Source organism: Hesperophylax consimilis, chromosome 19, assembly GCF_061612785.1.
Source record: "Hesperophylax consimilis isolate HC1 chromosome 19, BYU_Hcon_1.0, whole genome shotgun sequence".
NCBI lineage: Eukaryota > Metazoa > Arthropoda > Insecta > Trichoptera > Limnephilidae > Hesperophylax > Hesperophylax consimilis.
Window position 1 is genome coordinate 7,060,595 of NC_142854.1, and position 25,710 is coordinate 7,086,304.

The 25,710-nt window shown below is 39.1% G+C and overlaps 1 protein-coding gene across 1 annotated transcript; it reads right to left on the reverse strand.

Moving 5' to 3' along the window:
* Positions 1 to 252: 252 nt before the first annotated feature.
* On the reverse strand, positions 253 to 25,629 carry Fbl6 (F-box and leucine-rich repeat protein 6). The gene is made up of 9 exons (XM_089643554.1): positions 24,658 to 25,629; positions 15,571 to 15,919; positions 14,918 to 15,074; positions 13,677 to 13,837; positions 11,879 to 12,045; positions 10,908 to 11,048; positions 8,856 to 9,020; positions 6,387 to 6,594; positions 253 to 2,706 (listed from the first exon to the last, which is right to left on the reverse strand). Exons 1-9 carry the CDS (start codon positions 25,141 to 25,143, stop codon positions 623 to 625), a joined length of 3,918 nt encoding a protein of 1,305 aa, XP_089499680.1. The 5' UTR covers positions 25,144 to 25,629; the 3' UTR covers positions 253 to 622.
* Between the last annotated feature and the right edge of the window lie 81 nt (positions 25,630 to 25,710).

Sequence of the window (25,710 nt, forward strand, 5' to 3'; positions counted from 1 at the left end):
CCATCATTATAGGTGGCTTGTGCAATGATGGACAAATAGCCAGCAGAAGATTGAACCCATGACGCATGGGAGGGAACCAGACACATTTACTAACGACCATGTAATAATTTGTGGATGGAAGATTGCAAGTTCTTATGTAATTGGCAAAACAATAAACTACCGTTGGGTCCAAAGTAAAGCAATTGACTGTTATATTTTGTACATAGAAATGGATCACATGAACAGACGATGTTAATTGCGTTTTGTATCAGAACAGAATATATTTATTATAATATATAATTTAGTTGACTTTATATTTAATTATATAAACATTACGGCCTTCAACTTACCAACATAATATTTACAGTACATAATTATTGTATCGTACAAAACGATTGATTAATAAAATCTTCAACAATATCAAACATTTAGATGGATACAAAAATAGCAACAAAAACAAATAGAAAACATGATGAAGCGCACTTTCACATGTCTAGTAATAACCTCTACCCAATCAGCTAAGCACTAAATTATCCTAGAACGTTTCTCTATTCAGACTTGTCTATAAATATGGTATAAAAACAGTGATGTAAGTACGTCTCTTATTCGGGAATTATTCATCTCTGTAAAGTAGTAAAGTCATTCACTCTACACTGGGCCCATTGATATCGGCCCGGTAGCCGCGGAAAATGTTTTGGTCAGCACAATAAGTCGTCGTAGTCACTTGGTCACCGAATGCGGTTCTTGTCCGGTCCGAATCACTTTTCACATTGTGTCCCGGAAGCGAGGCACTCCCGGCCCCCCACATGGAGGGCAGCGGGCCCCCACCCGCGTGGGTACTCCCCCCTCCGCTAGAACTGTCCACCTTCCCCATGGGGCTGAACTGGCCCAGGTTCCAGTTGCTCTGGAGCGGCTTGGGCAGCTGTACGTTCCCCGGACTGGGCTGGCTCACGGAGTGGCCCGAGTGCCCCGCACTCCAGCCCGCCTTGGGCACCGGTTGTCCCGTCTCCGGGCTGGGTTGCCCCACAGGCGACACGTCGGGTCGCGCCATGGGGCTGAAGTGGCCCAGGTTCCAGGACTGCGCCGGCTTCACGGAAGACATCTCGGGGCTTGGCACGGCCGCGGGGGAGGACTCAGCCCGCGCCATGGGGCTGAATCGGTCCAGGTTCCACTGACCGCAAGGCTTGCCCGAGGAGGTCACCTGGCTCGTGTCGGGGCTCGGCATCATGGCGCTGGAGGGCATGGGGCTGAACCGTTCCAGATTCCAGTTGGCCGACCTGGACAGAACCTGCGCAGTCTCCGGACTGGGCTGACTGGAGCTGGCGGATTCCTGCCTCATCACGGGGTTGTACTGATCCAAGTTCCAGCCTTGAATCAGTTGGTTAGGTTTATGAAGGGAGCCCACGTCGGGCAGCGGACTCTTGTGTGACGTGTAGGGGCTTTTGACAGACGGGTAGGGACTCTTCTGGGAAGAATACGGACTCTCTTGTCTGGCCACCGAAGGACTCTTCTGTGAAGAGTAGGGGCTCTCTTGCCTCATGACAGAGGGGCTGATTTGGGAGGAATATGGGCTGTTGACGGAGGGACTTTTCTGGGTAGAATATGGACTTTCGTGTCTGACGACGGATGGACTCTTCTGCAAAGAGTAGGGACTCTCCTGTCTGGCGAGGGAGGGACTGTTTTGAAAAGAGTAGGGACTCTCTTGGCGACTGACAGAGGGGCTGTAGTGGCCGATGTTCCAGGTCCCGCCTGGCTTGTGCGTATCTTGGCGACTAGCCCCGGCAGCGGGGAAAGCCGTGTCTGGACTGGGTTGCGAGGAAGACAGGGTTTCCTGTTTCAAAGGGCTATATTGCTCGGCGTTCCAGCCAGACGCCCTGGTGGCATCCTGCCTGGAATCAGAGTCGCACAGGTTGGAAGCGCTGACGGGGTCGGCCGTGACCTGACTGCCGGCAGGGCTAAATTCCTGGACGTTGCTCCGTGGGGTAGAGAGCCCACTGGTACTGGGCTGCGGGGAGAATGGTTCATGCACTGAGGGAGCACTTTTGGGAGCGGGACTAAAGTTTTGTGCGGTAACAGTTTGGGGGGAGTAGTCCTGCTCGGCGGACCGAACCGAGGCTGTGTTGTCACTGTCACTGGCTTTATTAACACTAGGGCTGGCCACCACCAACGAATGAGGGCTTTTGATGCCAAACTTAGTATCTTCTGTCTCTAGACTGCTGTGATCTGGACTCTTGATTTGATCATCTTTAACAGGTGTGTCCTTTCCTTCTTCTTTATTTTTGAGTCCCTCTTTACTTTTCTTAGCATCCTCCACCTTTTGTTTGGCTTCTTCTTGCGCCTTCTTCTTTTTCTCTTTGGCTAATCTCTCCTGTTCTTCCTTCTCCTTCTTCTTGACGGGGTCGAAGGAGTCCCTGAGGTCCTGCAGTTCCTTGCCGGTGTAATGTCTCTTCATGCCCCGAGGCAAGGCCCTGCACGAGGCCAGGTTGACAGAGTCCAGGTTAGGACACTTGAGGAGGATGTTTTTAACAGGATCGAAGGACACCGATGAGCCGCACAGATTGAGTGTCCGGAGTTTACTCTCGCGTCCCTTGTCGGCCAGTGAGTCCACGGCAGCGTCCAGGGGCTGGCGCGCCGTGGACCAGGCCAAGTCCACCTCCAGGAGGCTGTGCGACCACTTCTCGCAGATCAGCTCCAGGCACGAGGATGACTGTCTGGTCACGCAGCAGCCTGGAATGTTCATGAAGCAACTATTATTTATTTGTGTGAGCAGAGATTATTGGAACAATATTAAGGCATAGGTCGCCAGAGGGTCAATCCGCACCAAATCATCCAGAAAATTTTGGATTTGTCACCCACCATCTCAGATTTTGATGAAACTTTAAATTTTTAATCCTTACATATAGATAAGAAAATATACCAAATTTTACCTTCCTACCTCAACTCGTTTTTTTTTTATGGGCAGTTGAAGTTTGGGCAAAATAAGAGTTTTTACATATTCCGAGCACTCCGGAAGAGCTTGTACCTTCAATGAAAAAAAATTGTATCTTTGTCATTTATAGTGCAAATGCAATGAAAATTTTCAATATTATCAAGAAAACTATGCTGATTGCAGAAAAAAATAAATAAACCCTTTACATTTATCTACTTGACTTTAAAAAATTACCAAAAGTAATTTTTTAAGTAATTTTTGGGACGGAAAAGGTACTTTACAAAAAAGCAATATCTCGGGAAGGTACAGTGTTAATGAAGTAATTTTTTTATTTATTCATATCTACAAATAGCATAGAATCACATACAAAAATAAAATTCATGGCATTTTACTTGCTTCAATAAATAAAATCCATTTTAAACTTTTTTCAAACTTTTTGTAATTTTTTTTTTATTCTTATCTACAATAAACATAGTACAACCTAAAAAAATAAAACTCCTGGTATTTTGTGTGCTTCACAGTGTAGAAACGTTTTTAAAATGAGAAATCTTAATCATACAGAATTGTTCCAAGTTTTTTTAAATCTAGATACAAAAATAAATAAAATCCATTTTAAACTTTTTTCAAACTTTTTGTGATTTTTTTTATATCTATTTTTAGTTTGTAATTGGGCAAGTTATAGTTTAGGTATATAGCTAGTAATATAGGTTGAATGAATGGACTAATATCAAAGAAACAGTCCTAGAGACAAGTCACTACATGGAAATGATGTATCTGCAACAAGAACAAGACAGAACATGAAAATTACTATCTGCCTCATCACTAAGTTTGCAGGATACTACATGTTTTGTTTCCTCTGACATGCTTAGTTCTGAGTCAGCTTCAAAGCAGTGATCATCTATATAAATACAGTAGTTGTTTCATGTTATGGTGTACGTTGTTAAAATGTCTCTAATCGAAACAAGTTTAGTTAAATGTAGTGTGGGACAACATAATGGTACTGAATGTCACAAAAAAAGTTATACTAAGTCAGAGAAATTAACGAGTGTGGATTTGTTAAGTGAATTTGAAAAAAAGCTTATTCAACAAAGAAGTTTTGTATCTACAGACTTGGTTTTCAACATTTGTGAGCACCACAGAATATTTAACTTAAATAAATATGAAACATTTCAAAAAGCTTGTTTTGACCCGTTCCAAAGCCACAAAAGGAAAATTACAAAAACTTTAAGAACAGTATCCTTGGAATTTTCAGAGAACATTAATACCATTCTAAAAGTAACTAATAAAGCAATCCCTGGACAAAAAAATTGTAATGCATGCAGAGCAAAAATTAGTAAGAGCCAAAACCTTAACAATGAAATTGAAGAGCTTAACACTTTTCAAGAAGACATAAGTGAAGTTGAAAATATATTTGTACAAACTCTTATGTAGCTTGCGTATATGACAACCATTGGTTTTTTGGACTTGTGGTTTCCAAAGATGAAGACGAGTGTGATGTATCAATCAAGTTTATGCATCCTTTTGGCCCAGCTCCATCCTTTTACTGGCCACATCAAAAAGAAGATATTTGTTTTGTTCCACTACAAAATATTTTTAATATCGTTGACCCTCCCACAACAAAAGGTTCAGGAAGAGCTTACTACTTTCTTGAAAAAGACGTTCATCATGCTGATCAAAAGTTCAACCATCTTATGGGTCAGATCAAGAATAAAAGTAAAAAATGAACTTGAACATTTATTTGTAAACAATATTATTGTAATGTACTTTCATTTAACCTAATCCTACATTGCCTGTTTTATTTTTATTGTATTTGTTTTTTAAAGAGTTAACTTTGTATTGAAAAGAGTTAAAAAGTTGATCTTGTTATAAAATATTGCTATGGTGTATGCATTCAGGGTAAGGAACAAGGTACATTATTTTGTTGGTGCCTTAAGCTTACATTGCAAGCTTACCAGCATGTTGTAAAGGACCGAATAAGTTTGACTTTTTTTATTTGCAAATACAGTATCTAGATTTAAAAAAACCTAGAACAATTCTGTATGATAAAGATTTCTCATTTTAAAAACGTTTCTACACTGTGAAGCACACAAAATACCAGGAGTTTTATTTTTTTAGGTTGTACTATGTTTATTGTAGATAAGAATAAAAAAAAAATTACAAAAAGTTTGAAAAAAGTTTAAAATGGATTTTATTTATTGAAGCAAGTAAAATGCCATGAATTTTATTTTTGTATGTGATTCTATGCTATTTGTAGATATGAATAAAAAAAAAATTACTTCATTAACACTGTACCTTCCCGAGATATTGCTTTTTTGTAAAGTACCTTTTCCGTCCCAAAAATTACTTAAAAAATTACTTTTGGTAATTTTTTAAAGTCAAGTAGATAAATGTAAAGGGTTTATTTATTTTTTTCTGCAATCAGCATAGTTTTCTTGATAATATTGAAAATTTTCATTGCATTTGCACTATAAATGACAAAGATACAATTTTTTTTCATTGAAGGTACAAGCTCTTCCGGAGTGCTCGGAATATGTAAAAACGCTTATTTTGCCCAAACTTCAACTGCCCATAAAAAAAAAACGAGTTGAGGTAGGAAGGTAAAATTTGGTATATTTTCTTATCTATATGGAAGGATTAAAAATTTAAAGTTTCATCAAAATCTGAGATGGTGGGTGACATGGCCTGGATGATTTGGTGCGGATTGACCCCAGAACCATACACTCAGGTGGTGATATATACTTGATAAATATCTAACAGCACCAGCAACAAGCTCATAGAGCCCCAAGATATTGTTAGCCAGTGACCACAGTACCATCATCACATCAACACTAATTTCATGGGTGCATGGGTAACTAACTAAGTAATGTGAAATATTCCTCCGTAATGCGTAACATTATTCAATTCAATGAACTTTAAATTTTCAAAATTTGAACGTTCTTTTGGAACTACTTATCATATCAGACGAGCGATAAAATACCAAAATTATTTTATGAATGAATAATTCTTTATTCGAAATCCTTATTTGTTTTGTTCAAATGCTTGACAGATGATTAGTGAAGATACGTTACTGAGACAATGCTCGTGGTTTCACTGAACTAGGTCCAGTGGGCATACTTTAGCGGCCTGTTCGTGCATAAGTTCATTGTTCGATTAGTATGAATATAATGTGTCTTGTATTTTTACAGTGTCATTCGATACATCATGTTGTAATTTTTCAAGTTTACTAATATTCAATAGGTAAATATCTTCTTTTGAAAGGCAATTATAATATCTAAAAGATAACCAATGTTGCGACACGTCGTACAAAACAAACACAAAAGAGATAAGGTTGCGAATGGACGGACAAACAGACAAGAGGAAGAAGCTCTGCCAGTTGCATCTGAACCATAGTGCTTTTGCTTTTTTATACATAGTAACATTCACATTTTGCCATTAGGTTGGTTAAATGAAGTGGCAATTGGTATAATGTATCTCTCACCACTCAAGAAGAGATGCTGCAGGTCCCAGGCCGGCACCTTGATGAGGCCGGAGTCGGTGATGCGGATGCAGCCGCGCACATCTAGCAGGCGCAGGCTGTTGGAGGCCTTCAGGATCCGGCCCAGCGCCTCGTCGTCCACCAGCTTGTAGTCCGTGGAGGGGCACGCCACCGACAGCTCCTCCAGCATCGGGAAGCCGGGGGACTCCATCTGAAATGAACATTGATTATATTAGATTACAATTTAATTAAATTATTATTTACATGTCCAAAAGCTCCAGGCTAGGGAAGTTGGAGAAAGCTCTCTCTTATAGTTCTGTGAACAGTAAACCTCGTATCCAAAACTGTGTATATAATTTTCTCTTATTTGACCTCTGTAACATCAGCGCAGAAAATCCTCAAAATATCCCCTGACTGTCAGCCGAGACACTACATAAACTTGAATACATACCCTACATGAAAAAAATAAGGTGTTTTCAAAGAAATAATTTAGACGGAAGGAAAATGGATGTTACTCATAGCGTCAAATATATGGGACATTATCACAGACGACCTGAAAGACATCGAGGATATGGAAAAGCAAAGAAGAGCGATATCCGTTAGAGCAGGTATGCTGTCAAGGCGTTTTCACCTTTGCAGTACAAAAGTGAAAAAGATACTATTCAACGCATTCTGCACTTCGCTGTACACGTCAGAACTGTGGGTAGATTACGCTGCATCCCAATGGCAGAAGCTAAAAGTAACTTACAATAATGCTGATACTGCAGCGCTATGGAAATGTTCCTGGAAGGACGAGTGCACTCTTTGAGAGCGCTTCTCCGCCACCACATGGATGGAGTCCCCCGTGCCCTCGGGAGACGGGAGATGTTCAAATATCCTCCATAAACGGCTGCTTGCACACATTTTTGTGTTTATCTTTTTTCACTTAACCACTCGGAACATTAGAACGTCAAAAGACGTAAATATGATAATAGCGGTCAAGACATTAGTACGTCTTTTCACGTAAACGCGCGAGATTTTACAAAAATCGATTTATTTCCATCACTAGTATACGGATTGCCATGATTTAAAAAACAGAGTATCGATAATGAATAACGCTACGCGTCTGCATTCAAGAATATCTATGTAATCTAGAGGTGCATTATCTAAGTCGATTGGATTTGTCATCTTGTTCGTTCATAATTTATTGCGTTTTTAAATAATTTATTAAAAATATTTTAGTTTGGACGGTTAATATTTTGAGGTGACTAATAGTTTTTAATTATATTTCTTCAATATATAAAGTGTTATTTCTTTATGATACTCAGAAAACAATACATTTTTCACAGCTTTGAAATAATGGTCAGCGATTTTTAGATATTTTTGACGTTTTCAGAAAATGTATATTTAGAAACGCAAATATTTACGTACAACAAAACAATACGATAGTGAATTTCATAATCTTTCCAAAACAGTTTTTAGAATGAGGCTACGTTTCCCAAAACGTGAGTTATGAAGCTTTTAACAAAACTCGTGAATAACACAAAAATTTTCGCGTTTTGACAGTTCGCAAAGGAACACAAAGTAAATAAAAGTCCTTTTCTGAGAGGTTAAATTACGTATTTTTTGAGCCTATCTATGCATTTTTATTATGTTTTATTTTATATATTATTTCAAAATATGGAATATATTGCATTGCACTATCCCTGCTCTATATCACTATACTACATTCAAAATTCTGATATTTTCATTTTTGGGACATCTTTGAAGGAAACTGAATTTTGACATTCATTCATCACAGACATTCATTCATCACAGACAATTTACTTCGTAAGCCATCATAGAACCACTACCTTCATGAAAAAAAAAGTAGAATCTACAGAGACATTAGTGCAAGCGATTCTGATTTTGTCCTTAATAAATTTTTCAAACCACAAGAGTTAAAATTCCATTCCAAAAAATTCCAACATGAGTGGCATTAGAGTAAGCACGGTGTAAAAGTTGTTGCGCACATGTGCTCAAGAACCAGTCGACTTATTAATAAATAATAAACCAAAATTTCCTCTGAAATCGTAAGATTTGTATGTAGGTACTTAAATACCTAACTACTTTATTATAAACCATAGATGTTTTATGTAACATTTTTTTATTTCAAACTAACTAAAGTCCCCGGCATTGCCCTTCACCTTCCTCTTGTTTTGAAGATCAAGTGTGCAAATTTTCACCAATCTCAGAATAGAACTGTATATTTGTATCCAAATCACATCCACGCCGCCTGTCACAGACGCTCTTCTTTATATTAATAGATAAGGGATTATACGATTTGTCCTGGCAGGAAGATACCATAATAGTATTAAAAAAAAGCGAAAAGACGACAATTTCACAATTGAGAATAATAATCTTTACTGAACCATTAACCTGAAACGGAAATGTAAAATACAAAAAATTTAATAGACAGACAAAATGCAAAACGGTTGAGTAATATTATAATACCTGCTCCTGGGTGGTGGCGGTGGCCAGCACCACCTGCGAATTGGTGATGCGCAGCACGCGCAGGCGGGGGCAGCCCTTCTGCAGGCGCTCCAGGGGCACCATGGCCGGGTGGCTCACCGCCCACAGGTTGGACAGATCCAGCAGCTCCAGGCTGGGGCAGTTGGCCTGCGAGGAATCAACACAAACAAACAATCAATCCATGTACGGAATATACTTTACTTTCTATCAAATCTTCAAAAGGATAATAATAAGAGGCACTTCAAATTGTCAAAAGTATTAACCCAAAATTTCCCTCTAAATTTTAATCCTCGTCATTTCTCCACGCCAATTGAATGCAATCGGTAAAATTTTTAAAATTGTAATGGGCAGTACTGGTAAAGCTCTTATTTAAGTCCCTAGGCCAGGGTAACTTACTGGTTGAAACAAGCGCATTTAACTTCACCCTACAAAAACAGCTACCACACATTCATTCGACACCGATTATGTACGGAAAAAAATACTTATTTTCAATCAGGATTTTTTCAAAGACAGATAATAATACGAAGTTCATCGTGCAATAACGTGTTCTGAAATGAATTGCAGACTCTTCTGTGTATGGGCAACATAGTAGAATAGGGTGAGTGGAACAAACCAACAAACCAAACCAACGGGGAAGTGGCGTAGACGTGTCCCTTTCAGTGATTTGTAAATAAATTAATTAGACAGTCAATCACTGCTTGGTATTCGAAAATAAAATCTGCTTACAAATAACTATGTAGTCCTTTTCACAATGGCGCGTGAATTGCTCGCTATGTAATACGCGTATTTGCAAATCAGAAAAAAAAATTTCAGCTTGTTTCCAAAATCGAATATTTTGCTACTCACCGTATTAAAAATAAACTACATGAAAGAATGCCTGACGGTCTGTTAGATACAAACATTCAGGCCTTGCGCAGAAAAGTCGCACAATGAACTGCGCTGCAAACAATTACCTTACTTTATGGAACTTTACTTTTCTGCACAGAGTCTGGTTTTTTAGATGTGCATTCGTCGGCGGTCAAAGTACGAATGATGTCGTAGTTTATTTAAGACATGCTCGTACCGTTCTGGTGCCAAAAAAGATTGTCACCTGGTTTATTTATTTATTTACTATTGTTTGTATTGACATAATTTTATTTAATAATGTTTTCCCCACTGGGATTTCCAGTGTTGGGGAAGACATTTTACATTTTATTAAATTTACATTTTAATATAATCTATTTCACTAGTTAGAATGTGTGCTACATTTTTTGTATTTCTTAAAACTTAACAGTTTACAATGTATATCTAAGGCGATTGTTTTAATTATACTTACATCACTTGGATATTACATAGGTTGTCTCACTTCAATCAGTGTTTGTTTGGTAGCAATATTCTATCAATTTCGTGTTTCCCTGTGTTCCAGATCCATTGTTTTATGAATTCTTTGAGTATATTGAGATTTGTTAGTTTTTTGCAGGAGAGTGGTAATTTGTTGTAAAGTTTTATGCAATAGTAAATTAAATTTCTCTGTCCAAATGTTGTCTTTGTTTTTGCTTGTTGGATGTATTTTTGATTGAAGGATCGAGTGATTTTGTTAGGTATGTTCGTTAGTAGATCAAGTGTATTATTTTTGTGAGAATAAATAAGTATGGTTTTAGCATAGAGTTGTTTAAGTGACATGATGTTTAGATTATTAAAAAAATGGTCAGAGAAAGTTCTGATAGGTACTTTGGATAATATTTTACTCTTCTGACGTCAGTGATATGAGCGAAAATCACCATTGTATTAAAGTTTTCATTAATATCTGCTGGCAGTGTTGCTAAAAGGCATATAATATTAGTACTGCAAACTTGAGGGTTGTGCAAGAACAAAAGACGTTTACAAGATGAAGGCCAGCATATAAATACTGTTAATTTGCTGGCCTTGCAATTGGGTCTCCTTACATTAAACATTTGAAATCATATTCCCACGACATACTCTTGCTGTAAGAGCAGGCCGGTATCTCGGGTTGGGACTGTGCGTTGATACAAATAAGTAGTATTCTGAACTCACGGCGATGGCGTTGAGTATGACGGGCAGTCCCGCCAACTTGTTGTTGGCGAGCGTGAGGTGAGTCAGTCTGCCGGCCATGCATTGCGTCATCTGCGTCAGACTCGCCACCGACAAGCAGCCACCAGAGGAACCCGTCTCCGACTAAAATAAACATAATCAATGCTATTCAATCATACATCAGGTAAAAATTTAATTTATAAGATTACTTTGATTCATATTTAAATCTATTCCGTTTTCGGTTCCATGATAACTAAATAAAAGCGATGAAAAAAAACTAACATCTAAACTTTACATACGTAACCTATTTAACCTAGGTTTTGTTTCATCACTTTTCATGACTTCATATCACTTTTTAAAGGTGTGTTGAATTGACGTGTTGATGAGTTATCCGGTCACCCAGTTTTAAAGAATCTCCAATCTTAACAAATAAATTGCAATCATTAAACACGGGCGTCAGGTGGGAATGTTGTCCTTGTTCAACCAGTATTTCATTGGAAGATGCTCCCTTAAACTCGTGTTGACATTAGTCACATGAGAATGGATCGCTTCTAAGACTCATTCTTAAGTCATTCATTCAAAATTATTTCCCTCAGAGCCTATGTCATCATGCTGTGTAGAAGTTGTGGGAAGGTATGAAAGGGGTGCGTAGGAATCTAGGGATCAGTGTGTCCGGGAGTGACGGACGAATGATCTATCTCTCCCAATGCGGAGCAAGGCGATGGGTCGAAAGAGACCAGTAGGAGAATTCAAAGGGTCTGCCCAAACCAGCCTCTCCCGATCTGGCACGCCACGTAGGTGGTGGGCAGGCGCATCCTGAACACACCTCACCTGATGAACTTGGGCATCCCTGCTAAATCACCAAACATAGCAAACCATTTTGGGGTGACCTATGGTGGAGCCTTTGGTTATCACTACAAACCCGCCTACCAAATTGCAATGTGACTATAGAGTGGAGATATGGCTATGAATACCGTGCAGCTGAGGTCCAGCCTGGCCAGCTTGAGCAGCCCCTGCGTCAGGTCCCGGAGCTGGTCGATGGACAGCCTCTTCCAGCCCGTCAGGTTCAGCTCCTCCAACAGAGGGCAGCACTCTACCAGGCTGCTGATCACCCATGGGAAGTTTGACACCTTCCAGTTACCTGGAATTCAACAAAAAATTGTTAATATAAATGATATCTGTACTAATAAACTAATGTCACCAATTTACGACTACGATTTGTAAATCCCGTATTTTTTCAAATCCCGCAGTATTGAGAGATACCATTTATAAATCCTGCAGTATACCACGGGATTTTTATTAAGGGGTATTGAAATAATGCCAATGTTTCTTATTACATATTTGGTATCAATCATCTTTGGTACTAGTAATATTATAAAAAAGATATTCAAAAGGTACCAACTATTTTAAGACTGAAAAAAATAAGATCGTAAATACGAAGACTATTTCACCCATACGCGGACATTTGTGCAAAAAGCTTACCAGCAGAAAACATTCTCTCTGCTTCAACACTAGTTGGTTGGACTGTCATAAAGAAGGTATTTGACAAAAATTCCCTGATACCTCCGATCTTAAAAAGGGACATCTCTTTCCTCAAAAACAGATCTTGAAGTTTCCGAGCTTCAGATGCGGCTCTACCCTCTCTAACATCAAGTTCAGTTCCTCTTTCAGTGTCAAAGATTGACCACCACTTATTTATATAAACAGAATCAGATATTGCTGAAATCCTGTGGGATTGTGGGATTGAAAACCCTACATAAGAACTTTTGACTTCTAGGAAAATGGAATAGATTATATTAAGATCAAGAAGGAATATCAATATTTGAAGATGTTTGGTCAATTGAGCTTACTTCAGGGAATACGGGTATATCCGCAACTCACTTCCCTTCTTTCACAGTTATCTCTTTAGCGCTGTTGACATAATGTATTGTTAACCCCTAGATCTATCAAACGTTTGAATGCCCTAGTGGATACGTAGCAGCTCAACCACACTTGACTCGATTTTATTGTAGTTTGAACCATAAAAAATGATCCTAGGATATTAAATTACATTCTATTCCCTTGAAATAATATTTTTTTAATTTTATTCTATCCCGTCATTTCGTCATGTGCAAACATATTTATTTTATCTGTGAAAAAGTGCATTGCCATTGTGGAGGCGTCTTCGACCTATTACATATATTATTTTTTTCTAAATATTTGAAAATCTCCTACCACCACCATAGTAAGCGGAAAATGTTGCTTGTGTCATGATGGAGGACTTGGCCAGCTGAGGAATTGAACTCAGAATGCCAGGGTAGGTACCAGACACAATGCCAATCAGCCACTGACCGGTTCATCGATATACGATTGAAGTACGCGCATGTCACAATGATCCATGGAGTTTAACCTACATACATTGTGTAGAAACGTGCTACATGGTGGATAGATTGAGTTGAAAAGGTGTGATGTATGATAAGAAGTTGAATATTTAAGCGTTAGATGGCGCTAGTCATAAAGCTTACTCCAGAGTCCGACAGATGTCACTAGAGTGTAGCAATTACCTGTGGGATATTATTGACAGACAACAAGCTTCTCGAACCGGAGAATTACCAACCCTCGGGTAATGAACAGTGTAGCTAAATTCAGACCTATTATTTGTAACGTAATAAACACAATTATCAGTAGAACCTTTTACTTTTAAACAAAGAAGAAAAGAAAAAACTGAAAAAGCTTTACTAATAGAGTTAGAGATACATCCTGCAGGTATATATTATGTTGAGCAAGACTCACTAAGATTTAAAAGGCGGCACATGGAGAGTCGGTTCTCGAGGAGCCACACGAGGCGGTGGTCCGTCTTCCACTTGTCCTTGGTGTTGTGCGACAGCTCCACGCTGTCCCACAGCGCCGGTGTCACGCTAGCTGCGTGCCATCGCTTGCACACCTCTCCCACTCTGGAAACAGAAAATTTTATGAGAAAGAAAATTAGTTTTGAAGCCATCTTGTACATTTTTTGTAAAAAAATTCTGTATTAAATAAATGAAGGGAAAAGACATGATGTTGCCAAGAACGATTAAATTCCGTGCGCTGACACTATAGCCTTTCCCATTCCTTCTAAAGCAAGGCTGCCCAACCCCAGGCCCGCGAACGAATTATAAGTGGCCCGCGTGAACCATTTTCAAAAAACCCGCAAAAAATATTTTGTGGGGGAGCACTCATTTTGAATTATTACTTAATTTTGAAGGATTTATTTCAGTGCAGAATTCTGGGACTAACTACCATATGTATTGCTCTTCGCCCAGAATACTAGTCAGTGGACATCTTCAATTTATGTTGTTAATGAATCGATTCAGTTATGTACAATTAATAACGTATATTAACGATCAAATTAAGAAACCCACCTAATATTTTTCTTATATTGTAACTATAAATCGAATTAATCCAATATGTTATCATGTACCCTGGATACAGTGTTCCTTAATTGCATATTATTACATGTACCTTGATAAAATTTATCAGGTGTTTTCATAAAAAAAACTAATATTCGGGTGTACAAATATGTCTGAAAAAGTTTTTATTTTGATTACTTTGATAAATATATATGTATATAGACTATATTACTAGCGTAACTATTAATGTAAAGTATGGAAATATAATTCATAACAGCAGCGTGTACAAATGTTAACTAAACCAGGCAATTTGGCTGTCCTAAAACGGGAAAATTTCCTAGTTGGACAGCCAAAGCTTCCTTAATATGTATGTAATTATTTGTATCTAATAAATAAATACATAAATAAATAAATATTTCTTAATATACATATGTAAAAGCCCCGAAAAAGGGCGTTAATTATAAATAAATAAATTAATTTAATGCGCAAAATAAGTAAGTGATAAAATATAATATAATAAGGAAGTCAGTATATTCCGTAACCCTTCATTTGTGTTAAACTGGACAGTTGAGGGTTGCTCACAAAATACTCTTTACGTAGAATGAAATGGTGGTGATAGTTCATCAATGTTTTGGTGGAACGTACCTGATTAAAGCTGGAAGGCTGCCTTCCTCGTTCACCACGTGACGGAAGACCGCGGCCAGGACTTCCTCGGGCACGCTGGCGCCCCACGGGCCCGCGTTGACTGCCTGACGCGACCGCGGCTCGGGAGCGCTAACCGCCTCTGCCGGGGCCTTGGGCGCTGGAAGGGGAAGCGGCAGAAGTTGCAAAGTGGGATTGAATAAGAAGCTGGACGATAGTAGATAGGCATAACATTGAATTCATGCTACTCTTCATACAAGAGTTGGAATTGAGGGGACTTAGTCATGTATTGAGAATGCCAGAAAATCTTTCTGTTCACCCTGGTGAAAGACCACCCTTCAGATTTAAAAACCTTTCTGGAAATTGCTTTAGCCATGTTTGGTGACCAGATCTCAGTACCCTGGTATATTTATTTTTTAGTTATTCTATATTTAAAACGTTTTTACTCCATGCGGTTTGTATTTAAATAAATCATTTCTTGCACAGATAAGTTGATGGGCTGCGCATACAATTAAAAAATTAGAGGAAAATAATGTTGCTCCCCACTACCATAGTCCCAATGGCTCCCAGTTGAGAGTGGTTGGGACTTTTGTGCAGTATTCACATAAATATTAAATTCAAAAATTGGTAAACTATGCAATCTATTGGTAACACACCTTTGGCAGTTTTGGCTTGTCTAGGCGTCCGCGTCCGGGGCGTTCTTGCAGAAGTGGTTGCGGCCACGGGAACCACCTCCTCTTCCACCTCTTCACAGTCTTCGGGTTCCACCTCCCCCTCGCCTTCCTCTTCCTGACTGCTGGCCACTTCCCCGCCCACCTCCATTTCTTCCTCTTCTTCTTCTTCATCTTCGCCCTCCTCTCCGTCTTCCTCCACTTCCCCGCCGCCCTGCACCTGCTCCTGCACCTCTTCCTCACCTTCCATTTCTTCTTCTTCGGAGCTGGAAGTGGACGGGGAGGGGGTGGGAGAGGGCGACGCTACGAGGCGGGACTTTCTCCGTCGCGGTTTCTGCAAAATGAACATTTTGGTAATGATGTTGCATACTAGGTAGAAGTGATTTTATTGTTTTTAGAATTTCAAAATCCCTATACTTAATTATTGACCCTACACAATGTATGAGATAAACCACAATTTTATTGACCTCCGATGACATTTTCAGGTCTTTCAATCTTATAATAAATATAACATAAAACATCGAAACAAAAGCAAAAAAGTGGACCTTGATCTACAACTATCCCTTACACTGCAGTGAGAGGGATCACACGTCCGTCACTACTGGATACGCTGACCACCAGATTCCTACCCACCCCTCATAAAAAAGTGGACCTTGATCTACAACTATCCCTTACACTGCAGTGAGAGGGATCAAACGTCCGTCACTACTGGACACGCTGACCACCAGATTCCTACCCACCCCTCATAAAAAAGTGGACCTTGATCTACAACTATCCCTTACACTGCAGTGAGAGGGATCAAACGTCCGTCACTACTGGACACGCTGACCACCAGATTCCTACCCACCCCTCATAAAAAAGTGGACCTTGATCTACAACTATCCCTTACACTGCAGTGAGAGGGATCAAACGTCCGTCACTACTGGACACGCTGACCACCAGATTCCTACCCACCCCTCATAAAAAAGTGGACCTTGATCTACAACTATCCCTTACACTGCAGTGAGAGGGATCAAACGTCCGTCACTACTGGACACGCTGACCACCAGATTCCTACCCACCCCTCATAAAAAAGTGGACCTTGATCTACAACTATCCCTTACACTGCAGTGAGAGGGATCAAACGTCCGTCACTACTGGACACGCTGACCACCAGATTCCCACCCACCCCTCATAAAAAATTTTCTCCACCAAAACTTCCCCTGCTTTTCTTTAAAAAGTCCCTCCACACAGCAAATTATTGAGGGAAAAAAATCTTTAGGGCTAATAACCCCATTACTATAAAACAGGAAATCTGTTTTTCTGACATCATAGCAATAAAAACACAGCTTTTATAGCCAGTAATTTATATGACAATGCCAACACTTTCAGCTCACAATGTCAATACTTGATGGAATGGTATTATGGAGTGAAACATCCATAGAACTGTAAAAAAAAATAATTCAAGATGCCATATTGTCTTTTCCCACTGAACAGAAACCTCCTAGAAGTGTGATCCATACCGATTTGAAAGATAACTGATGTCGCTAATTTAATGAAATTGATTATTATCTGTTCAAGAAGTTTAATTTCACCCGAAGTAAAGACAAATTTCCCTTACTTGAGGCACACCAGACACGCCTACAATACACTTCTGTCAGTTTATCTCTTCAGTACTTTTTAAATATTTTTCAATTCATTGCATTGAAAAACGGCATGTAAAAAAAAAATAACAATAGGTAGTTTTAAAAACAAAACGAATATAATGGTTCGCTAGAGGAGTTATTAAGAATAAAAACAGCAAGCGCAGGTTGCAGTATTTGCAGATAATTGGTTTTTAATGCGTGCCAGTAATTAACAAGGTTATTAATAGTTAACATTAATAGCAAACAGCAATAGCAACATGACTGGATCTTTGTCAAAAGTATATTTTTTATTGATTGTTGATATTTCTGCTACTCTTTAAACTAATTCAGTCATAGTTATAAGGATTCGCTAATACGCCGCTGCAGCGCTGGTATAGTTGTACGGTGAAGAGAGCAGTATACAGCTCGGGTTGAAATATTTACTCATAATGCAAGATTATTTTAGACATGCATTCACTTTGTTCCAATCCTCAAAAACACGGTCATTTTCGCTTTTCGCTTTTAGTTGCTAACTTCACGTTTCTTCAGATAACATTTGCGATGTCATTGACCCAGTATTCTTTGAATTGCTTCGAAATTTGGCCAGTTAGAATAAGCGTTCCGTATTTGCTTTGGTAAATCGATTTAAAATATTCCTCTCATAGTGCCGCAAATGGGTATTACTGCTTTTTTACATTTTCATCGCGATGGATATTTGTCAAATCAACCAGATCGTTAACAAAGTCGGCGATCACCCTCTTAATACGATAATAACACATCCCTAATCCTTGGGGGCCCGGCGGATTAAAAATCTGTCAGCCACTAATACTGCGGTATTACACTACGCATACCCGTGATTATGATTAACGTTTTCTACTAACCTGTTCTTATCCCTCTGTATTATTATCTATTATGAGTTGAGTTAAGGGATTGAGATTATTATGAGAAATAGAAGTTTGGGGAAACAAGCACCGATACTCTATTACATTATAATTTAATGCGTTTTAATTTTCACAAAAGTTTGTGCATAGCCTTTTTGTCATGTCCCACAATTTGATTTGGTTTGTTCTTGGTTACTTATTGTAGAATATTGTAAAGGTATATATTTTTAACATGCAAATTTACTAATTTTCTTTATTTAGTCAGTTAAATACATTTATATCAAAAGGAAGTGTGTTTTTCCATATCCCATTTGTAAGTTCAATTAAACAAAGCCTGATTACGTATTTAATTTAAGGCAATGCCATACGTAGTAATGCAAAATCATGTGTTTTTGGTTTGAAAATTTGGCCGCCTAGAAAAGTTTCAGATGCTTTAAATAAATACTGCGAGTAGAATACATCTTGGCCTTTGAAATTATCGAGTATTTTTTAGATAAGTCTTTTTATAAGCCCAGAAAAAAATAATGCATAAGGCCTATGAAAACTGCTTTAAAGTTCAAAATCTCCTACTTACGAACCCATTTTCGGTAATAATTTTATTGTATAATGTGGCAAATTAAGCTATTTATAAAATGATCGAAAAAAAAAAAAATATTTATGCCCGAAAATCCACAAAATAAAATAAAAGACACTTTTTGGCCATGTTTTTTTCTTGCATAAATCAAAACAGGCGGATGGTGTTAAGCGGGAATTTAAACCTTATCGCCATCTACGTAAGGGTTGTTATTGATAGCGGCTCAATTTAAAATATTACACGACGTAATGCATCGCCTTAAGAAATGTAAGATTAATTTTGAGGTGTCTTAAACAGCTTGCATAATATGTTTTTCGAAAATATACAGTTTTTACATAAATTTGGACCACCATTGATAAAAATCAAGTTTAAAATTTCTGGCAAAGAATTCGTTAGGTCCATTCAGTGACCATATTTATTTATTTTTTAATGTCTTTTAAGGGGCTTTTACACAATTAAAAAACTATATATACAATTATATTATGTACTATTAAACAGTTTTTATTTTATTTTTATACATAACCTAAGTGCCCCAGCAACAATCTTTCGTATTTAGTGATAAATTAAAGACGTCTACCGAAGAATCCTCATTATTAACCTCCATTAGTAATCTGGGCAATGAGGAGTACATATTATGGTAGTCAGTCTAAGAATTGCTGCACTAAATAAAAAAAAACCGACTTCTAGTAATCTCGTATCGGTGAAAACTTATAAATAAAACGTAAAAGTAACAAAAAGGAAAGCATAAAAAATGTTAAAAATATGTACAAATTTTTACAAAAATGCCCATGTGCATCATATACATCACCAAACGCATCATATTCTTAGATCAGTTCAGTTACCAACAAAACTTTTAGAATCTTTTGAAAATACCGAATAGTACCGAAGATATAGGCGGACAAAATGTTGATATTTGCGGCCAGCTGAAAGCGTATGACATCACACTACATGCACGGCGGTACTGCAGCACTGCCATTCGAATTATACTGAGTGGTGTCTTGTGTGACGTCATGAGATAGCATTAATAATAATAACAATTGGATGACTTGTATAGCACCGTTTTTGTGCAAAATCACCTCAAGGGCGCTGTACAAACTTATAATACATTTCTACAGTGATCTATGTTATTACTTAACTATTTATGGAGAAAATATACAGTACAATACTTACCTGGTAGGTCACTTGAGATTAACACTTAATTAACATTATCTAATTGTTTATTGGCGAAATTTAGATACAGGATTTAGGACTTAATTGAAAAATTGAATATAACTGGACTTTCTCTTAGGAATGGTATATTTAATCTAAGGGTACGACAGCTTAAAAAGGTAAGTTTTTAGTTTATTGCCTGCGTTTTACCCAAGTTCACTTAGAATTATTAATTATACCGAGTCGTATCTCGTGTGACGTCACGAGATACCATTGCGTGCGTTTTACCAAAGTTCACTTTGAATTATGAATTATACTGAGTCATGTCTCGTGTAGCGTCACGAGATACCATTTTTATTTATTTATTTATTGGACAATTTGTATAGCGCCGCTTTTGTGAGATATCACCTCAGGGGAATGCGTGCGTTTTACCCAAGTTCACTTTGAATTATTAATTATACCGAGTCGTGTCTCGTGTGACGTCACGAAATACCATTGCGTGCGTTTTACCCAAGTTCACTTTGAATTATTAATTATACCGAGTCGTGTCTCGTGTGACGTCACGAGATACCATTGCGTGCGTTTTACCCAAGTTCACTTTGAATTATTAATTATACCGAGTCGTGTCTCGTGTGACGTCACGAGATACCATTGCGTGCGTTTTACCAAAGTTCACTTTGAATTATGAATTATACTGAGTCATGTCTCGTGTAGCGTCACGAGATACCATTGCGTGCGTTTTACCAAAGTTCACTTTGAATTATGAATTATACTGAGTCATGTCTCGTGTAGCGTCACGAGATACCATTGCATGCGTTTTACCCAAGTTCACTTTGAATTATTAATTATACCGAGTCGTGTCTCGTGTGACGTCACGAAATACCATTGCGTGCGTTTTACCCAAGTTCACTTTGAATTTCAAAATTATACTGAGTCGTGTCACGTGTGATGTCACGAGATAGCATTGCCTGCGTTTTACCCAAGTTCACTTTGAATTATGAATTATACTGAGTCATGTCTCGTGTAGCGTCACGAGATACCATTGCATGCGTTTTACCCAAGTTCACTTTGAATTATTAATTTTACCGAGTCGTGTCTCGTGTGACGTCACGAGATACCATTGCGTGCGTTTTACCCAAGTTCACTTTGAATTATGAATTATACTGAGTCGTGTCTCGTGTGACGTCACAAGATACCATTGCATGCGCTTTACCCAAGTTCACTTTGAATTATGAATTATACTGAGTCGTGTCTCGTGTGACGTCACAAGATACCATTGCATGCGTTTTACCCACGTTCACTTTGAATTATTAATTATACTGAGTCGTCTCTCGTGTGACGTCACGAGATACCATTGCATGCGTTTTACCCAAGTTCACTTTGAATTATTAATTATACTGAATCGTGTCTCCTGTGACGTCACGAGATACCATTGCACGCGTTTTACCCAAGTTCACTTTGAAAGCTAATAACTATCGTCATTTTTGAAGATATCGAAAAACTAATTTTACAATTGCCGTTACATTTTCCTCAAAATAAAAATAAAAATTAGGAGACGACCTTATTAAATGTTTTAATAAACGATAATAAAACACAGTCAATATAGAATAGATAGCGGGAAGATGGAATTTAAAATTTAGAAGGCCTACATGGTAAAAACGGGTAAGACTCTCAGCTAGCAATCTCGAGGTTGCGGGTTCAATTTCCGGCGTGCGCAAATAAATTTTATTTGATTAATTTGAATCATTTCACAATTTATTCATTTAAAATAATAAGTCAAGATACTCTCAGTATCGCCCTGATGTAAGCCCACCATTCACAATTGAAACGTTGCATGAAATCTTTTGTCGTGTTTGGTCACCAGATCCGAATAGTCAGGAACTTCTCCATCTCCTTATACTCCCCACAATGTTCAGCCTCTTAACATACCCCAATTGAGGATGCCATAAAAAAATAAAATAACACAGCTCAGATAATAAATGTGAATGGGGTTATTGTTTACATTGGCATTATTGGAAATGCAAAAGTGAAAGTCCCAAAACAACACAAGCCAATCAATAGAAGAACCGCCCTGGCTAACAGATCCTATTAGAGTCTTTGGACTCTCGAGCCAAAAATTCTCTTATCAACACTTCTCTAGGGGAATGCTTACTTACATTGGCATTATTTGAAATGCAAAAGTGAAAGCCGCAAAACAACATAAGCCAATAGAAGAACCGATTTTGATACAGTTAAATGGAAAATATTTCATAAATACATTAAAATAAATAAACACAGTTAGAGAGATCCAAAGAAAGAATGTGGCACTGATTAATACAATTGCTGATCTTTAAGAGCTTTTGCCAATGTGTTTTTGTTCGTTACTGGAAGTTTTAGGCTATTAGGTAATGCATTGTATTGCGTATAGGCAATTGTAGGAGACAATCCCATTGTTCAGTCTGGGGATTTCACCATTTGGATGAATATTCCCCATTTACTATTAGAATTTACCTATTACGAATACCACAGTTTTGTGAACACTGTACTAAGAGTAATCTATGGAAGACATACGGTTGTAGGAGACAACCCCATTGTGCAGTCTGGGGATTTCACCATTTGGATGAGTATTCCACGTTTACTATTAGAATTTACCTATTACGAGTACCACAGTTTTGTACACATTGTACTGAGAGTAATCTAAGGAAGAAATACGGTTGTCTTTTTAAGGAGAGGGTTTTGAAAGGACCCATGTTGTAAGAAAGAGAGGAAACACAGAGGCCGGCAAATCGTTCTTCCGCCGAGCTTTTGAACTCAAGAAAGAGTCGTAGAAACGACCCATTCTTATATAACAAATGTTAACCATGTACAAATGTTGGGCGCACGTTTTGGCATGTTTCCGGACTATGTATCGGCGCCGAAGGGATCAATGACTATTATTAGTTACTGGTAGAACAATGACAGCATTCCTACCAGACCCCTGTGCTCTAAAGATTGCAATCTATCATCTCTCCAGTCCATGGTGTTTTCTGGTATTTTGGGACTCCAGACAAGAGGTCGCTGCCAAATTCAACAGTGGGGCTTTGTACAGGGTCAGCAGTTGTGTACTATCTGCAGTACTGCGGGCCCTGTACAGTACGCCCCGCTTCTGAGAGGCTAACTTGACTCTGGCTTCGATGGACCCCCGTGCCTCTTGGTACTTCCCTGGCCACTTAGAGTTACACCAATGGAAGACAAGTTGTTTCGGAAGATTGAGAGATTCAGAATACTGAAAAATGATGTTTCCAAACTTAATTAATATTATTGAAGTGTAACCCAACAGGAGCTCTCGGGGTGAAATATAAGGACTGCACACATCAATACCAAGAGAGATTTGCAGCTGTCGGTAGTGACTAAACATCAGAATCAGGAAATGTTATGAGGATGAAGTTACACCCATTTGCCTGGTACCTTGGTGCCCATGTCTTTCCTTAATGGGGAGAAGGCTCAAATATCGGGGAATTACTATTTATTAAAGCGGAAATGGCGTATGGATAGTTCCTGTGAGCACTCACGCTATGGTTCCATTGTGCTGTCTCCTATTTCACCTCATTCATTTAACAGTAATCCAGTCCATTTGATAAAGTTCACCGGGGTTGTTATTGGATATTTGGCTGTCTTCTGGTTCCACAATGTATCTTCCCAGATATATTTGAGCATTGTTCCCATCAGGGCGGGACATTGGCATCATAGAGGAATAGGAGTCTCTTCATCCTCTTCACATTTCCTGCATATATTGGTGTTTTCCACTCCCTACAACAACTGTATGAATCTCCTGAGATGGCAGTGTCCCGTTAGTAGCCCTACCAGTTCCCTCAGTGAATTTCTGTCCATATTGAGTAGTTGTCAGTTTCGTCTAGGGTCTGGTCTAGTTTATGAGTACTTTGGACTGTCTCATTCCTGGTACCAGAGAGTTAAATACCATGTTGTGGAACCAGGAACCATTGTGAAGCACCTTGGTGAACTTTACTAGAGGCTGGGCTACTCTCAATAAATACAAGACACACAATGAGTAAATGCTTATAGGAGATATGCAGACCGTCCCAAAGGAAGAAATAATAATATAATTCAAAGAAGAAGATGATTATAGAAAGTAAATGATTTGTGTCGATATCAACAGATCGATGGATCATGGATACCGACTAAATTTCATTGAAGAAAAACTTAAATGATAAAGAAGTAATCTCCTGCTGTTATCAGTTCCAAGAAAAATTGTTTAGAAAGATCAGTCACGAAATACTAGTGCAGAAACGATATCATTCATTCAATATCATCACCCGCAGATAAACAAGAGATATGATTTGACAATATCTGATAAAAGAATTCAAAGAACCCACCATTTGCAAATAATGTTTTTCGCAGTAAAAGCCATACATTTCTTTGTGGACAAAACTATATTTGTATATTATTATCGAGATCCGATATGAACACTAACATCGTTTAAAATATTAACCTGGATATTCTTATTTGTTGCATTATATCCGAGGTCACCGAAACCAATATGTGCACTACATTATATTACATTGGAAAACCTAGAAATGGCTTATCATCAGGTTGTTGTCACTGTTATCATTTAACAAAATGTGCAATCAATCTTTGTTATTATTCAACATTAACTTTTATTTATCAGCTTTCTCGGCACAAATCATTTGTATTAGCCGCTGACAGAGCACGATTCGTTACCAATGTATTGCCAGTACAACTTATCATGTAGGATAAACAGTATGCAACATAACCTTACATTGCACAAAGAAAACCTTGGAAGTTTTGCAGGAAAGTCATATGTGATGGGTGTAATTGTAATGTAGATAGGGACTACAGTCTAAGATGTAAGACGTTATAGGTATACCTGAAGTTTGGAAGTGCCCTTCCTTATCCTGATCTTGATGGTGTTGCGGTCCTCTGATATCTGGCTGTGGTAGGTGTCCACCCGCTCCTTCTTGTTCTGCTTCTTCTTGCTGGAAAGGACCATCATGCTGCGGGGCTTGCCGCTGGCGGGCGGCTCGGGCACCACCCTCGCCAGCAGCCGGGAGCGCGGCAACAGACTCATCTGGTGGCTGAAGGGCTTGCCGCCGCTGGGGGCGCGCACCCGCCGGGCCGCCCTGGCGCCCGAGCGCCGCCGCTTTTCGGGGGGCAGGTGCCCGTTCACCTCATCCTCGGAGCCCGTGCCGTCGCGGTAGTCGGGGTCGCGGTGCGAACGGCGTTTGCGGGGCTCCGGCCGGCCGTTGAGGCGCCGCTGCGAGGCCTGAACGGCGTCGATGCTCTGCTCGAAGTCGGTCTCCAGCTTGACGCAGGCCACGGGCAGGCCTGGCTGCGGCAAGCGCGGGCCGTCCATGCCTGGGCCGTGGGCCGACAGTATCAACAATCACCCGCTCATCACATCATAAACAATCCGGTTGACACATCACATTTTGCCTCTGACGTTCCTGTTGGGGCGAACTTCACTCGATGGGACAAGCGTACACCGTACAACATATTCCGAATAGTTAATTCGCACCGATAATTCCGGTTTTGACTCTTTACGGCGAAACGGATGACTTTTTTTCTCGTCACACTCGTATTTTAGGTCATCCATATTCGAGTAAGGTTTTCATCGTCGAGTCGACGGGAGCGCACATGACCGCCGCGAGCCCGCTGCCCGATCGCTTGCACTATTATCGCGCACTTTTACAGGTCTTTGTCGGAAAACAGCCGATAAAACCGAAAATAATTAATTATTTTCATCGACATCCGACTTTACGAAGACTGTTGACCTTGTTTAGAAGCTAATTGTGTTTCAAATTTTAATCAACAGAGTGCACCGTGACACAAGTCTAGTATTATACTGGCGTCAAAACACTGCACGGTGTACGGCCGTCCAATCGCTCGTAGTGCTCGTAGGCTTGCACGGCCGGTGTCGGTG